Source organism: Pantherophis guttatus, chromosome 16 (assembly GCF_059756535.1).
Source record: "Pantherophis guttatus breed Tessera chromosome 16, ASM5975653v1, whole genome shotgun sequence".
Lineage (NCBI taxonomy): Eukaryota > Metazoa > Chordata > Lepidosauria > Squamata > Colubridae > Pantherophis > Pantherophis guttatus.
In genome coordinates, this window is record NC_142078.1 from 3,449,147 (window position 1) to 3,467,117 (window position 17,971).

A 17,971-nucleotide genomic window follows, 5' to 3' on the forward strand; every position below is an offset into this window, starting at 1 on the left:
TTCATTTTTACTGCTTGCCCTTCCCCCTCACACTTAGAGGCTGAGGGTACAGATGCATTTCTCTTCAAACAATCATACAGTTTGTAGTCTATGTACAGTATATTTGAAGAAAAATGGGGAAAAGGAATATTCCTGCCCTTGCTTTATGAGTTATCTCATGGTTACTGTGAAACTCTGTGGATGTATCAATACAGTGCATGTTATTTCAGCTTGCGGTGCTTGGATTCATTGAATGAGTTTACCCAAAATGTAAATATTGCAGAATATACAGCTTCATGCTACATAACTAAGCTCCATTTCAACCTGAATAAACTACATTATTAATGTATCTTAAATGGAAAATTATCTTTATGATTCTTGATGAACATATCTTTTCTTTTATGTACACTGAGAGCATATGCACCAAGACAAATTCCTTGTGAGTCCAATCACACTTGGCCAATAAAAAATTCTATTCTATTCTATTCGAATATCCCAACTTTTTCTATTGTGTGGAGTATAAAAAGAAACCCGATTCTGTGTCCTAGATTCCCTCTTTTCATTAAGGGAAATCTCTTTGCTACAATATTCTAATAAATTGCCTTTAAATAGTCATCCCTCTCAGTGCCTAAGTGAAGCAAGTGTGCCGTGGCTGAATCTAGGGCTAATTTGGCCTCCATTGTTGGGGGTGTGAACTGTCCATACCATGTAAGACCCTCCCCAGACATCAAAAACTCTTGTCAGTTGGATTCTCTCAAAGGTCCCCTTGTCTTCCAGCAGAAACTGCTAAAGGGACTCTCTAAGGCCAAGGAAGCTTTGTGAGATACGAGCCGGATTCTCAAAGGGCCTCCAGCCTTTCAGCCTTCAACACCCGGCTTTTCCCCAGGCGCTGGGAGATCAGACAAGGAGAAGTTGGCATGGATTGGCGCCTGGATTTTCTGTTTTTATTTTCCATGTTTTAATGTGTTGTATTGTTTTTAAAACAGCTTTTGGGGAGCTGCAGTGAGTTGACTGAAGAATGTTTTAAATGACTCATGGGGGACCTCTTTGATCCCCCACGAGGTGCAGAGACTGGGTGTCCCCCAGTTGTCAGGATAAAGTCCCCCATTACTAGGCTTTCTCTTCATCAGCTAAATCGGCGTCCGCCTTCCTTCAAGCAGCCAGAGGGCGCCTGCACAAGTCCCGAGTCCCGCGTAGAGGTGAGGCAGGGGGGGCTCCCTTTCATCTTTGGGGTCCGGTCTCTCCTTCGGGGGGGCCCCTCCCGCATTCTGACAGGCAGAGGTTGAGGGGCCCTTCTGGGACTGGGACTCCCCCACCCCCATCCAGGCTCCCTCCCTAGGCAAGGTGGGGGGGGAGGTTGGAGGGGCACCCAGGCAGGTAAGAGGCCAAATGGGCATTTTCACCCTTGCAATACAACTCTGGTAAATTGGCTGCAAATAGAGGGAGGATTTCCCAGAGTCCAGGAGCCCTCCAGAAACCAACCCACCTCTTGGAAGGCACCTTCACTCTGATAACTGACGGTAACTGGCAGTTGAGCCTGCATGGGTGAGGTCATGAAGCCCTCAGAATTCCCCCAGAGATGGCAGGCCTCCCTTGGCCTCCTCCCAAGGCTCACCTGCTCTGCCTTTTCCACACCGACCAGTGCCAGGCAAATGTCTGAAGGAGGCGACCAAACCAATCTCTCAAGCTGCCCAGTTCTCCTATTTTGGCACAAAAGGCAGATTTTTGTATGTAGACTGCCTCTGTCAAGGGAAGCTCCACTCTTTTTTTTTATTTTTTGAGAAAAAAATTATTTTTATTTTTAAACAAACAATTCATCATTAATCAATCAGTGTAACATCTTGGTACAAAATTTATTTAAAAATTTAAACAACGTTTATCTGTTCAAATGTTCAAAGATAAATCAGCTGAATGTTGGAAATGCCACCAGACATGGGGATGTACTATCACATGTGGTGGACGTGTCCAGAAGCGAGAAATTATTGGGCACAATAATCACAAAAACTGATACAGCAACACATTGATCTTAAACTGGTGTTTTGTTTTGGAATTTATTGGCCTCGCAGCACACCGAACCGTTTGTTAAATTGCTGGCTCGCCCCGCCCCTCGCCCCTCCCACCCGCGCGGCGTCGGCCTATCCTAGCCCAGGGCGGGGCAATTGTGGCTCTTAGGCCACCTGTGGACTTCAACTCCCGCCTGGCCCAGTCGTGGAGAATTCTGGGAGTTGAAGTCCACCAGTCTTAAAGCTGCAGAGTTTGAAGGCCTCTGTTTTGTATGGAATAAGCAGCCGCGGCTATTTCCCGAGAAACGTCTCCCTGTCCTTCCTTCCTTCCTTCCCATCCCAGAAACCGAGGGGGAATTAATTTCCCGCTGGCTCTGACCAACGTAAAGCGGCCGCTTCCGAGTCGGCCTCTTTTGCGTGGGCGGAGGTGGGTCTCCCCCCGTCAGGCAGGGACGCCGTTCCTCAGGCGGTGGCAGGAGCGGGCAAACGGAATCCCTCCGGCGGCCACAATCGGGGCGGCTCTCTCGGGGCGCCATGGCGTTCCCTTGCCTGCTGAGGGGCAGCGCTGAGGGACGCCGAAGCGAGGTCGGAGTCGGCTCCACCGCGGAGGCCGGGAGAAAGCGGGGCCGGGTGGATGGATCGATCGAAGCGAGGCAGCGAATCTGCGGAGAGAGCCAGGCCCGCCGACCTGCGAGAGGCCAGAACTGCCGCTTGGGCCGCTGATTGGAGCCAAGTTAGGCTGGCTCAGCCCCCCCCCCCAATCCTGAGCTGCTGCCTCAGCGCAGAAAGAGGGGGCGATCCTGAAGTTGCGCCACATCAAGGCAGATCCCAATCCAGATCGCGCTCTGAGTGTTGCCACCGAAGTTCCTCCAAAACTAGGGGAGATGCAGCCTTAGGAAGAGAGGAAAAGGCTCTGGGCGGAAAGCCGGGGGGTGGGGGGGGCTTTGCTTTCCCATCTTCTCAGGCTCTGGAGGATTTCAGGAGCTGAACTGGGCTTGCTTGCCAATACCAGAATTAGGGAGTTGGAAGGGACCTTTGGAGGTCTTCTAGTCCAGAGGTCTCCAACCTTGGCAACTTTCTCTGCCTGGGCCTGATGCTTCCTGAGAGGCGGCAGGGGGTCTCTCCGAATGGGACCCCCTCCCCAAAAGGCTGGCCCCAAAGCCCTAGCTCAGAGGCCTTCAAACTTGGCAGCTCTAAAACTTGTGGACTTCAACTCCCAGGATTCTCTAGCCAGCATAGCTGGCTGGGGAATTCTGGGAGTTGAAGTCTGCCAGGCTTAAAGTTGCCAAGGCTGGAGATCTCTGGACTAGAAGATAAATGATGGCATAAATGATGACCGGTCAAAAGTGCGAGGACCTGTCAGAAATCACTTTTTTCAGCCCTCTGGGTAGTCCCTATGTGCATATGGACTACTCAGAGGGCTGAAAAAGTTATTTTTGACCGGTCGTCTCACTTTTGACCAGTCCTTGAACTTTTTTTTTTTAAAAAAAAAAATTTGATTTATATGCCGCCCTTCTCCGGAGACTCAGGGCAGCTTACAATGCGTTAAGCAATAGCCTTCATCCTTTTGTATATTTATACAAAGTCAGCTTATTGCCCCCACAAACTAGGTCCTCATTTCACCTACCTTAGAAAGGATGGAAGGCTGATTCAACCTTGAGCCTTGGAGAGATTCGAACCAGCAGTAATTGCAGGCAGCTGTGTTAATAACAGGGTGCTTAGACCATTGTACTATCAAGGCTCTTACGACTGCCCTCACATTTTACCTTTTACCTTTTACCTATCTTGTCACTGTGGTGAAGAGAAGTAGTGATGAAATGACTGACACGGTTGTTAAGAATGCCGCAACGGACATAAATGTGAGGAAGGTCATAAGTGCGAGGACTGGTCAAAAGTGCAAGGACCTGTCAGAAATCACTTTTTTCAGCCCTCTGGGTAGACCCTATGTGTATATGGACTACTCAGAGGGCTGAAAAAGGTATTTTTGACAGGTGCTCGCACTTTTGACCAGTCCTTGAACTTACGACTGTCCTCACATTTTACGTTTTGCGCCCTATCTTGTCACCGTGGTGAAGAGAAGTTGTTAAGAATGCAACGGACATAAATGTGAGGATGGTCATAAGTGCGAGGACCAGTCAAAGTGCGAGGATCAGTTAGAAATGACTTTTTTCAGCCCTCTGAGTAGTCCCTATGCATATAGCCACGCCTACCCGGTCACATGACCAGGTAGCCATGCCTACCCGGTCACATGACCAGCTAGCCACACCCACCCAGTCACATGATCACCAAGCCACACACCCCCAACTAAGCCACACCCACAGAACTGGTTGTTAAAAAAATTGGAAGGAAGGCTATTGCTATAGTGCATTGTAAGCTGCCCTGAGTCTTTGGAGAAGGGCGGCATATAAATTGAACTAATAAATAAATAAAATAAATAAAATTGGAAAGCAGAAAAAATTCCTACAAAGGGAGAGCTAATTAAGAAAATATTAGAATGTGCAAAAGTGAATAGATTAACATTAGCAATTAGTGGGAAGGAAGAATCTGAGTGTTACAGCATATGGGGGAAATTTTATCAATGGATAGAGACTGAATATAGACAATAGGCAATGTAAAAATAAGAAATATGGGGGAAATATGTTTATTTCATACATTAAATTCACAATACATTAAATTCAAATGTAAGAAGAAAGATAATTACCACCTTTAAAGCGCTCCATGGCATCGGACCTGGGTATTTGCGGGACCGCCTTCTGCCACCGATAGCCTCCCACCGGCCAGTACGCTCCTACAGAGAGGGACTCCTCAGGGTGCTGTCAGCCAGGCAATGTCGTTGGCGACCCCCAGGGGGAGGGCCTTCTCTGTGGCAGCCCCCGCCCTCTGGAACGATTTGCCCCCGGAGATACGAAGGATTTCAGATCTCCGGGCTTTTCGCCATGCCCTCAAAACTTTTCTCTTCCATCAAGCAGGGCTGGCGTGAACCCCCCCCCCCGCCGTTTTTGAGATATTAGATTTTTAATTGTTTAATGGGTTTTAGTAGTAAGGTTCTTAAATTTTCGGCCAATGGGTATAATTCTTTTAAATTTTTAAATTTTAAATTTTGTATTGGATGTTTTTTACTTGGCTGTGCACCGCCCTGAGTCCACTAGGAGAAGGGCGGTATACAAATTTAATAAAAATAAATAAATAAATAATTATGTACTAAGAAAATGATGATACACGTTGAATATGATGACATGGAAGCTCCACTCATTAATGTAGCTCTGGATAAACTTCTCATCACACCCTTTGTGTTGCCATGTTGTTTTGTGCTTTTTTCCATCATCCCAGGTGAGCTCCCTCCATTATTTCTGCTTAGGTGAGGCATCTTTTTCTGAATCCCAAAGTAATACAGCAATCCAGGACAAAATCCTGTTTCCCTTGAATGAGTTCTATCAAAACAAAATATTGCATAGCTTTGAAGGGAAAAAATAATAAGGATATAATAAAGAATACTAGAATATGATATACTGGTATTCCAGATTCTGTAACCATGAGGTTCCTGTAATACATATATGCCTTTGCATTTGTATCACATATATTATGCCTTCATGTATCTCCTGTAACAAACACATTCTGTTATTAGGCCTCTGCAATGTATCTGGTATTTGTCAAACATTTGTTCCTGCCATTTGATCTGAACCCATATCCATCTTCTTCCTGTTTTTCTCCTGCCATCTAAGAGCATGGTAGGCATCTCAGCTGGAACTGCAGACATCATCATCCGAGGGATAATTTACACTTCAGCCCTAACTTCCACCTTTGATCTGTTCCCTGCAGCCCAGGGGGCCAAATGAGCAATTGGGAGAACAAAGGAAGAGATAAGGCTAATTGGGAGGCTTCTATTCCCTTGCAGGGCAACAAGGAATACACAAAGCTAAACTAGGAGGCCAGAATTGGGGACTAAGCTGATGTCTCTGAGGGTGTAAAAGGACGCCATACCTTCCCCAAGGGGTGCCTATCTCCTCACATGCATTGTATCTGTATGTTCCGGATATAGTCCCACCCAGTATTTTGTTTTTGGCCATAAATAAAATCTGCTTTTTTTTGCAAGCCTCGTCTTGAGTCTCTCTGGCATTCTGGTGACTCAAGTATATTTTGGGACCTTACAGCTTAATGATGCTGAACCCCCAAAGCACATGACCCTCTTTTGGCCAAGTTCCAAATGTTGAGGGATCCAGCAGTTAAAGGGACCCAGAAAGAAACCAACTTGGATCCTATCAAAATTGCACGATTTTGTTTCCTTTTTCCAAAAATGAGCTATTGATTTCTATGAGGAAATTCACCAGCAGGAACCATTGGCAGGAGATTCGGAGCCTCCAGTCCTCTTTAACTGGAGCTGCTCAGCTTTTGTGCAGGAATTCCTAGTTCTTCTACCTAGGAACAAGAATTGTCCTGGATCAAATAGTTGATGCTGCTGAGAAACACACTTGAGAGAGTCACATGGAGAGAGTATAGTTATTTATTTGCAACCTGCCTTTCTTACTTTTACTGATAAGGTGGAGAACAAATCCAAGAAAATGAAGGGGAATATTTGTAGCTGAGGGTTGCCATGAGGGGTCTCTCTCCCTTCTAGCAAAGATGATGTTAGTTTGGGCAATGAAACGTCTGCAAGAAGAGAAGCCCCCAGGAGCCCCTCCCCCCTCACGTCCAGCACAGCTTCCTCCTCTCTTCCCCCAACAACAACCCTGTGAGGTGGGCTGGACTGAAAGAGCGGCTGATTCAAACTCAGGGTCTCCTAAGGTCCCAGAATAGACCCAACTGTCTGCCCTTCATGGACTGGTATAAGGCTGCAGCCCCAGAAGAGCCCCTGACCTCCACTGGCCTCAATATGGAGGTGGGGGGAGGGGGAAGACCGGACCCTAAAGTTCAAAGGGAGCCCCTCCCTTCCCATCTCCCCCCCACTGTAATAAAAATAAAATAAATTAAAATGTAATTAAAATGTAATTAAAAAAAACCATCAAACAAAAACCTGGTGCTAATCCATGTCACCTTCTCATTGTCTGACCTCCCAGCGCCTGGGGAAAAGCCAGGGGTTTAAAGGCTAAAAGGGTGGGGGCTTTTTAAGAATATGGCTCATATCTCACAAAGCTTCCTTGGCCTTAGAGAGTCCCTTGTAGGGGTTTCTGCTGGAAGACAAGGGGACCATTCAGGGAATCCAACTGAGAGCTTCAGATGCTTGGGGATGGTCTTAATAGGTCCCCACATTTGGGAAATCCACATAGATTATATCAAACAATGACAGGGAGAAGCTCTTCAACAACCCCAACAATAAAGTTCAAATTAGCAATAGATTCAGCCACAGCACAATTGCTCCAATGAGGATCTGAGTGGGAGGAGCATTCAAAGGCAATTTGTTAGAATATTGTAGCAAAGAGATTTCCCTCAATGAAAAGAAAGAATGCAGGACACAAAGAGCGGCTGATTCAAACTCAGGGTCTCCGAAGGTCCCACAAGAGACCCAACTGACTGCCCTTCATGGGCTGATATGAATCCTCCCCCCCCCCTCCGTCCCACCTCCGCCCCGGACCGTAATAACCGGCGGCACTGCGCAGGCACCATCTGCCTTGTTGCAGGAAGAAGGACGCTGATTGGTCGCGCTCGGGATGTCGGCATTGGGCAGGAGGACTCCGAGGGGCGGATCCTCCAAAGGAAAAGGCGGAACTAGTGGAGAGAAAAGGGCGTGAAGCCTCCACTTCCAGAAACAAAACGGGCAAAGAGGGAAGCTGCCTGAATCAGCGACAGAGGAGGCCATTTAATGCAGGTTTGGCACAGGGGATGCAGGGAATTGAAGTCTGGGAGGGTCTCTCTGGAGAAGGGAGGCTTGGGAGCCTGAGGCCTAGTCTGGGGGCGGGGGGGAGGGAGGCGGGATGATGGGAAGGAGGCCGTGTCCGCCTGGAGAATGCCCAAGAGGCCCGTGGGAGGCAGGGGCCTGGGCCTGGGCCTACGCTGTGGGGAATGGGAGGCAGCCGTGACCCTCTTCTCTTTCTCCCCTGCAGGAGGACGGAGGATGGCGGCGGATGCAGGAAAGAGGCCCCGGCCGAGAGGAGGAGGAGGAGAGGAGGCCCCGCGGAGCAGCCCTGCCCTGTCCCAGAGCGGCTTCCCGGGAGACAGCGGGGAAAGGCCGGGGGGCTCTGGGGCTGCAGGAGGAAGGAGCCCAGGGGGAGCCCGGGAAAGGCGGCTGCCTGGAGAGCATTGCAGGGAGGAGGAAATGGGCGGAGACTCCAAGACGGGCCTGGAGGGCAGAGGCTCCTTCGGAAGACCCCCAATGCCCCGAAGGATCCAGGAGGGAGGAAGGAAACATCAATGCCCCGAATGCGGAAAATCCTTCAAAACAATTGGCCATCTTGAAAGTCATTTAAGGATCCACATAGGAGAAAAACCTCATAAATGCTTTCAGTGTGGAAAGAGCTTCAGTCAGAGGGGACATCTTTATAAACATCAAAGGATCCATTGGGTAGAAAAACCTCATAAGTGCCTGGTGTGTGGAAAGAGCTTCAGTTGGAGGAGCAACCTTTATACACATCAAAGGATCCACTGGGGAGAGAAACCACATAAATACCTTGATTGTGGAAAGAGCTTCAGTAGGAGAGGAAGTCTGCACAGACATGAAAGAATCCATTCAGGAGAGAAACCGTATCAGTGCTGGGAGTGTGGAAAGAGTTTCAGTCAGAGAGGAAATCTTTACATTCATCAAACAATTCACACAGGAGAAAAACCACATAAATGCCTGGAGTGTGGAAAGAGTTTCACTCGGAGAGGAAATCTTTACGTGCATCAAAAAATCCACTGGGGAGAGAAACCTTATCAGTGCCTGGAGTGTGGAAAGAGTTTCAGTCAGAGAGGACAACTTTCCCAGCATCAAACAATCCATTCAGGAGAAAAACCACATAAATGTCTTGATTGTGGAAAGAGCTTCAATTGGAGAGGAACTCTTTATAGACATCAAAGGATCCACACAGGAGAGAAACCACATAAATGCCTTGAGTGTGGAAAGAGCTTCAATCAGAGAGGAAATCTTTACATTCATCAAACAATCCACACAGGAGAGAAACCACATAAATGTCTTGATTGTGGAAAGAGCTTCAGTAGGAGAGGAAGTCTGCACAGACATGAAAGAATCCATTCAGGAGAGAAACCACATAAATGTCTGGAGTGTGGAAAGAGTTTCAGTCAGAAAGAACAACTTTCCCAGCATCAAACAATCCATTCAGGAGAAAAACCACATAAATGTCTTGATTGTGGAAAGAGCTTCAGTAGGAGAGAAACTCTGTATGAACATCAAACAATTCACACAGGAGAAAAACCACATAAATGCCTGGAGTGTGGAAAGAGCTTCAGTCACAGAAGAAAACTTTCCCAGCATCAAACAATCCATTCAGGAGAAAAACCACATAAATGTCTTGATTGTGGAAAGAGCTTCAGTAGGAGAGGAAGTCTGCACAGACATGAAAGAATCCATTCAGGAGAGAAACCACATAAATGTCTGGAGTGTGGAAAGAGCTTCAGTCAGAAAGAACAACTTTCCCAGCATCAAACAATCCATTCAGGAGAAAAACCACATAAATGTCTGGAGTGTGGAAAGAGCTTCAGTAGGAGAGAAACTCTGTATGAACATCAAACAATTCACACAGGAGAAAAACCACATAAATGCCTGGAGTGTGGAAAGAGTTTCACTCGGAAAAGAAATCTTTACCTGCATCAAAAAATCCACTGGGGAGAGAAACCGTATCAGTGCCTGGAGTGTGGAGAGAGTTTCAGTCAGAAAGGACAACTTTCCAAGCATCAAATGATCCACTCAGGAGAAAAACCACATAAATGTCTTGATTGTGGAAAGAGCTTCAGTAGGAGAGGAACTCTTTATAGACATCAAAGGATCCACACAGGAGAGAAACCACATAAATGCCTTGAGTGTGGAAAGAGCTTCAGTAGGAGAGGAAGTCTGCACATACATCAAAGAATCCACACAGGAGAAAAACCACATAAATGTCTGGAGTGTGGAAAGAGCTTCAATCAGAGAGGAAATCTTTACATGCATCAAAGAATCCATTCAGAAGAGAAACCGTATCAGTGCCTGGAGTGTGGAAAGTGCTTCAGTCAGAAAGGACAACTTTCCAAGCATCAAATGATCCACTCAGGAGAAAACCCACATAAATGTCTTGATTGTGGAAAGAGCTTCATTAGGAGAGAAACTCTTTATAGACATCAAAGGATCCACACAGGAGAAAAACCACATAAATGTCTGGAGTGTGGAAAGAGTTTCAGTCAGAAAGGACAACTTTCCCAGCATCAGAGGATCCACTCAGGAGAAAAACCACATTAATGCCTGGAGTGTGGAAAGAGCTATATTGAGCATAGTAGCCTCAATCGACACCAAAGAATTCACGTGGGAGAAAAATCATAAACACACCTGAGTGTGAGAAGATCTTCAGTCACGGTGTATCTCGGGAATTGAATTATATATTTAATTTGGCTAAGTGTGAATAGACACCCTAGGAATTCACCTAGTGCATATTCATCATCATTATAATAATTCCAATAAGAGGAATTATTGCTCTTTACTCCAAATGATTAAAGAAGACAATAAGGGTAAATAATAACTGCCAAATAAGGGACTTTCTCAGGCTGAATAATAAAGGACTTTTTCAATTGTACATGCTAGATTGTACAACTGGCTGAAATTGTACCTTTTCACAACAGAGACGCATGATGCCATGTGAATGTTCTTTTAATGCAAGGCTCATTTCAGTGGTTATGCTTAATATTATGGGTTGTTACTGTCCATGTCTCTGATATAACTGTAATTGAGCAGGATGATTTCTTCCAAGGTGGATTTCATTTAAATCACGTTGATTTAAATCATGTCAATTTAAATCATTATGTAAACCGCTATTAAAAAGATTTAAATCAACTTTTTAAATCATAATTTTTTAAAAACAACTGTCATGTCTGTCCCGCACCAGCTCCTCCTCTGAGCCACTGTTGACTCGCCGACAGTCCCATTCATTTTAATAGGGCGGCTGGTGATGCATCAGTGACACAACCAGGTGAGGGACGTGGCTGGCAGCAGGTGAGTGGATGCCCTCTCACAGGCCCTGCCATGATGGATCTGAAATGACAGGTGCTCTTTAATGTTATATTTATAAGCTGCTTAGAAGGTTTCACTTCCATTTTTACTGCTTGCCCTTCCCCCTCACACTTAGAGGCTGAGGGTACAGATGCATTTCTTTCCAAACAATCATACAGTTTGCAGTCTACATACAGTATATTTGAAGAAAAATGGGGAAAAGGAATATTCCTGCCCTTTGCTTTATGAGTTATCTCATGGTTACTGTGAAACTCTGTGGATGTATCAATGCAGTGCATGTTATTTCAGCTTGCGGTGCTTGGATTCATTGAATGAGTTTAGCAGAAATGTAAATATTGCAGAATATACAGCTTCATGCTACATAACTAAGCTCCATTTCAACCTGAATAAACTAAATTATTAATGTATCTTAAATGGAAAATTATCTTTATGATTCTTGATGAACGTATCTTTTCTTTTATGTACGCTGACAGTATATGCACCAAGACAAATTCCTTGTGTGTCCAATCACACTTGGCCAATAAAAAACTCCTATGCTATGCTATGCTATGCTATGCTATGCTATGCTATGCTATGCTATGCTATGCTATGCTATGCTATTTGAATAGCATAGCAGAGCAGAGCAGAGCATAGAATAGAATAGAAATCCCAATGGGATTTTTATCCCAAAAGTATTTTATTAAAATAAATTTGATAAAAAATAACAAAAATAACATGGTGGGCCTGGTAGGCCTGTTTTCCGCCCTCCCCAGGTTCCAGAGGCTTTCTTGGAGCCTGGAGAGGGCGAAAACAGCCTTCCCCACCCCCCTGGAGGCCCTCCGGAGGCCCAAAACTCAGCTGGCCGGCCCGCGCATTCATGACGGAGCTGAGCTAGGGCAACGCTTGTGTGCCCACCCATATGGCTCTGGGTGCCTCCTGTGGCACACGTGCCATAGGTTCGCCATCACGGGCCTAGAGGTTGTGATGGGGAGGAACCAGCTCTGACTCAACCAACCCCTTGGGTTTTTACTCCTATCTCAAGATCTAGTGATGTGTTATCTCTGACTTGCACTGGTGCACAATCTGAGGACTCTCCTGGACTTGCAGCTTCTGCTCAAAGAGCAGGAGACAGCCATACCTGGGGAGGGGGCTTTGCATCTCTCTTGCATGCCAGTTATACCATACTTATTCCTGGACCAAGAGGCCTTGTTCATAATCAGTCATGCCTTGATCACTCTGCTTAACAATTAATTACCACAACACTGTCAAATAATTTACTAAGACTGTATTACTATTATTCTTCTCTTCCTTACTAGTATCTCTTTCCACTTATTACTATAACCATGTCTCTTGTATCTTTCAGTTTATATTGTTTTTATTTGTTTCCTAGTACGATTTGATAGCTTATTAGTAACCTTGACTATTACTAAGTCTTGTATCTTTTTATTCTTGATGTATGTATTTTATTCTCTTTATGTACACTGAGAGCATATGCACCAAAGACAAATTCCTTGTGTGTCCAATCACACTTGATCAATAAATAAATAATTCTATTCTATTCTATTCTATTCTATTCTATTCTATTCTATTCTATTCTATTCTATTCTTGATCACTTCCTGCCTAGACTACTACAATAAACCCTAGATAGAGCTGCTCTTGATTTTATAACTAGTCTAGAATGTGGCATAGCACGCAGTGCCCCTTGTTTCACCCATATTACACTGCTGTTTGTGAACTACATTGGCTTCCAGTTGCAATTCAGGATGCTGGTTGTCCCCTTTGAATCCTGACATGGCATGGGATAAGATCATATTTGAAACTGCCTTTCCCTCTCTGCCTATCACATCAGGTTGAAAATTATGGGTGCATTCTGGGTTTTTTCCCCCTTAAATGTTGCCATCTAGCAGAACCTAGGAAGCCTGCCTCTTCCATCACAGTCCTTGCCGTTGGAGTGTCCTTCCTTTACGATTCGACAGCCCCATCCCCCCTTTAACCTCCTGGGAGGACCTAGAGGGCTGACTCTTTCCAAGCATTGGGACAGAGTGAGGTTGGAGCCTGGTGATAGTTTCATTGGAAGCATTAGAGAAGGGTAGGTGAAGTGCCAGGTTTTTGCTTTTATTCCTTTCATTGTTTTTTTTTTCTTAATTGCTGTTGTGAGCAGCCGGAATGGGCAGCCGCCGTATAAATCTATTAAATAAATAAAGATATCTTAAGTTATGAGGTTGGGCTCTGTGTGCACAAGATACGACTATTTCCAACACAGTCAACCTGCCAGATCCCTCTGGATGCCTCCAAGAGAGGCCTTATAGCCAGACCTACTTAGAGCACTCATTTTAGTAGTTCTTCTGAACCTGGTACTTTTCATAGCTTTCAGGACCAAAATTTATGTGAATACCATTTGTCTTAAGTTTTGGGGAGAATTTCAAGGCCTGTGTGGGTTTGAGCTTCAAAAGCTTCTGTTCTTCTCAATGTCCTTCTTATCTGCCTCTTAGAACAGTCCCAAAAAATGGACAGAAAGGAACCAGCTCTTCTACAGTGGCATCCTAGTTGCTAAAACTCAGGGATAGAGTGCTTTTAAGTAATACGGAGGTTCTGTGATTTAATCTACCCTTTCAAAGCTATCTATAGAGTAACTGCTTTTCATGGCAGCGAATTCAATGAATGAATGATGTGCGGTCTGTTTTGAATAGCTTGTCTCTCAGTCTTAAAGTATTATTCAGCTAGTCCTTGACTTATGATCAGTTGCTTAGCAACCCTTGGAAGTTACAGCATACCTGCTAAACAGGAAAAAAAAAAGGTGCAAACACTTTTATATTTCTTCAAGGGGATTTCACATAGACGTACCTTTATTTACTTAATTGCTTCAGCAATCCCTGTTTTATTTCCGCACCCCCATTGCTCATATCCTTTTCAATGGACTAGCTCTCCTTTCTTCTGCTGCCTGCCACCTCCACCTGCCATCTTCCATCCCTGTGGAAGATGAATTCATTAAATCCCCTTTTGCCTGTTGCATCTTTAATAACCATCATGCTTGGAATTATGTCTTTGTGATTAAAGAGATTGCAACGTGCAGGAGGAAAGTCACCACTTCCTGTTGTCGAAATGTGCTTTTGGGCAGAAAACTTCAGTTTTGGGGATGGGAGGCAGCGAAGCAGTATTTTATAAAGCAACCTCAATTCTGCTTGATCTTCCCTCTCAGCTTCGCCCCCTGGTATCTGAGAACATTCTTCCCATCTAAAACGTCATCCGTAATCTTCATATCTGTAATCGTCTCTGCAAGATCTCCCTGTTCCTGTTATGTAATTGGTTTAGTTGTAGCTACATTTCACAGGGGCAGAGTTTGAATGTGGGCGTTTTCCAGTGCCCACTGTCAATTTTGCAGTGCTATTTGATTCATCCCCGAGTTGTGGAGTGAGGTTTGGTGTGTGCTTTTCTCTGGACTGACTTTTACTGAGCCCAGGTCAGAGTGTGACACAGAAATGATGGCCTTTTACTTCCTAAAATTGCTTTGCAGCTGTGGAATGCAGCTGTTTATGGCCCTCAGCATTTAAAGTCACCCTTAACAGAGCTAATGAAAGGGGTTTGTGCAGAGAAAGCCCACTTCTATCAAATTGGTGGAGGGATACACAGATGCAGTGTGGAAGTGCAGGCAGTCCGGAAGCTGCCTTGGTGTGCATAAACCAATATAATCTGGTTTGATTAGCAACAGCTCTAGCAATTCAGGCAGAAAGATGCTTTTACCATCTGGGCTGGCTTTTAAACATGGAAAATGATGAGAATTAAAAACAACCAAGCTCAGAGAGCACCAAGTACCGCACAGTTCAACCCTGAGACACAAATATTATCTTCTATTGAGGAGAATTAAACTCAGAGCTTTTAAAACCTTGGTCATTTTCTAGCATGTCTGGTATTTTCAATTATAACTCCCCATTATCCTCCGTGTATCTCCTGTTTGGACTATCTCTCCTTTGAATTATTGCAATGGGCTCTACATGGGGCTATCCTTGAAAAATATCTGGAAGGTTTAGCTGGTAACAGAATGTGGCTGCAAACACAATCTTGAGCACCCAAAGAATGGTGCATTTCATAACTTTGCTGCACGAGCTGCATTGGGTGCCAGTTTGTTTCTGGGTTCAATTCAAGATATTGATTATAATCTTTTTGGATGAGCCGCTTTTGGATTCTCCCTCAGAGGCTATAGCCGGATCACCTATAAATACAAGAGAAGCGGCTTTGGATCTTGATTGGATGTCTTACCAAGTTAAAGACCAGCATGTAATTCAATCAGATAACATACAAGTCTTAGAAAGGCAACCATGGTGGAGATCTAAGCCACAACAAGTTAAGAAAAGAAGAAGCAGGTTCTACAAAACTAAAAAATTTTAAACAAAAATTTTTTTTATTTTTTTTTTGAAAATGGATTATAAAATTTGTGATAAATTTTCAGCCAACAGACTAATGCCAGTTATTTAAGAGACTATTGAACATAATAAGCGGGACTTATAGAAGGCAGATACATGAAAATATAACGGGAGGCAAATTATATATTTTGAGAAGAATAACAGATCTCTGCAGTGCTGGTGTTTTGGGCTGTGGAAGATGGCCTGTGATTGAGCGGACTGGAACTTTCTATTATGGACTCTATGAAAGATGGACTACGCATACGTTGAGCTATAAGGCAAGAGAACTATGGAATAGGGGCATGCAGATGATCTGGTTGTTACCCTAACGTGGTTGTTGGAATTAATAATCTAGACAAAAGACATTACAGAAGATACTATATGGAATATAAATATAAAGTCACTCGGGGGTTTTATTTATATATGGAAATATCTTTTAGTGATACGGGCAGAAGAATAAAGACATTAAATATATTATGTATGGTAGACCTGTAGGAAAGTGGGTGAAATAAAATTGATATGGTACAAGGTGATAGGTTAGGTTATTGATTGCTTAGTTTAGGAAAAGGGATGTTATGTTTAGATATTAATATACTTAAAAGATTTGAATTAAGAGATATATGTATATGGAGGAAATGGGTAGATTATGAGTAGAATAAATGCCAAATTAGGCTCTATTACATAGTTTTATAGCCGAATGCTGTTTTGAAATGTATAGCATACAGGGGACATTATAATAATGTTAGGAAGAAATGTTTAGCACATAGGGGGTGGTGTAAAAGGGTGGTAAAGTATTATATAATGTGATTTTAATTTGGATTTCATCTTGGAGAAGCCATGTGGGGAGGGGAGGGGGAGGGGGGTTAGGGAGGGGGGGAAGGGGGAAAATCTGTATTTGAAAAACTTTTTCAATAAAAAAACAACAAAAAAATCCCATTTAAATCAAAATTATGATTTATTTATTTTTTTAATCAATTTTTATCCACCCTTATTTCTTCCATGCAATCAACTCTTATTTTGTACTTTTTCTATTGTATGGAGTATAAAATGAAACCCGATTCTGTGTCCTCGATTCCCTCTTTTCATTAAGGGAAATCTCTTTGCTACAATATTCTAATAAATTGCCTTTAAATTTACAGTCCCAGACTGTATCTCAGGAATTGAACTGAATTGAATTTTTATTTTCGCCAACTGCGAATAGACACACAAGGAATTTGTCTCGAGTTCACAAGCTCTCAGTGTATGTACAAAACATCAGAATAATGATATAATTATAACAATTCGAATAAGAGGAATTATTTATTTATCTTTTCTTCAATTGAGTAAAGAAGGGTTAATAATAACTGCCAAATAAGGGATTTTCTCAGGCTGAATAATAAAGGACTTTTTCTATTGTCCCTGCCATGATGGATGTGAAATGACAGGTGCTCTTTAATGTTATATTTATAAGCTGCTTAGAAGGTTTCACTTCCATTTTTACTGCTTGCCCTTCCCCCTCACACTTAGAGGCTGAGGGTACAGATGCATTTCTCTTCAAACAATCATACAGTTTGTAGTCTATGTACAGTATATTTGAAGAAAAATGGGGAAAAGGAATATTCCTGCCCTTGCTTTATGAGTTATCTCATGGTTACTGTGAAACTCTGTGGATGTATCAATACAGTGCATGTTATTTCAGCTTGCGGTGCTTGCATTCATTGAATGAGTTTACCCAAAATGTAAATATTGCAGAATATACAGCTTCATGCTACATAACTAAGCTCCATTTCAACCTGAATAAACTACATTATTAATGTATCTTAAATGGAAAATTATCTTTATGATTCTTGATGAACATATCTTTTCTTTTATGTACACTGAGAGCATATGCACCAAGACAAATTCCTTGTGTGTCCCATCACACTTGGCCAATAAAAAATTCTATTCTATTCTATTCGAATATCCCAACTTTTTCTATTGTGTGGAGTATAAAAAGAAACCCGATTCTGTGTCCTAGATTCCCTCTTTTCATTAAGGGAAATGTCTTTGCTACAATATTCTAATAAGTTGCCTTTAAATAGTCATCCCACTCAGTGCCTAATTGAAGCAAGTGTGCTGTGGCTGAATCTAGGGCTAATTTGGCCTCCATTGTTGGGGGTGTGAACTGTCCATACCATGTAAGACCCTCCCCAGACATCAGAAACTCTTGTCAGTTGGATTCTCTCAAAGGTCCCCTTGTCTTCCAGCAGAAACTGCTAAAGGGACTCTCTAAGGCCAAGGAAGCTTTGTGAGATACGAGCCAGATTCTCAAAGGGCCTCCAGCCTTTCAGCCTTCAACACCCGGCTTTTCCCCAGGCGCTGGGAGATCAGACAAGGAGAAGGTGGCATGGATTGGCGCCTGGCTTTTCTTTGTTTTCATTTTCCATGTTTTTATGTGTTATATTGTTTTTAAAACAGCTTTTTTGGCGCTGCAGTGAGTTGACTGAAAGTCTCCCATTTCTAG

The 17,971-nt window shown here is 43.7% G+C and overlaps 2 protein-coding genes across 4 annotated transcripts in view; both read left to right on the top strand.

Moving 5' to 3' along the window:
* The window catches only part of LOC132710122 (uncharacterized), an 84,931-nt gene that overhangs the window by 64,055 nt on the left and 2,905 nt on the right, over positions 1-17,971 (top strand). The window lies entirely within an intron of this gene.
* On the top strand, positions 7,621-12,651 carry LOC132710128 (uncharacterized). Its single transcript, XM_060685597.2, has 2 exons — positions 7,621-7,785; positions 8,021-12,651. Exon 2 carries the CDS (start codon positions 8,032-8,034, stop codon positions 10,342-10,344), a length of 2,313 nt encoding a protein of 770 aa, XP_060541580.2. The 5' UTR covers positions 7,621-7,785; positions 8,021-8,031; the 3' UTR covers positions 10,345-12,651.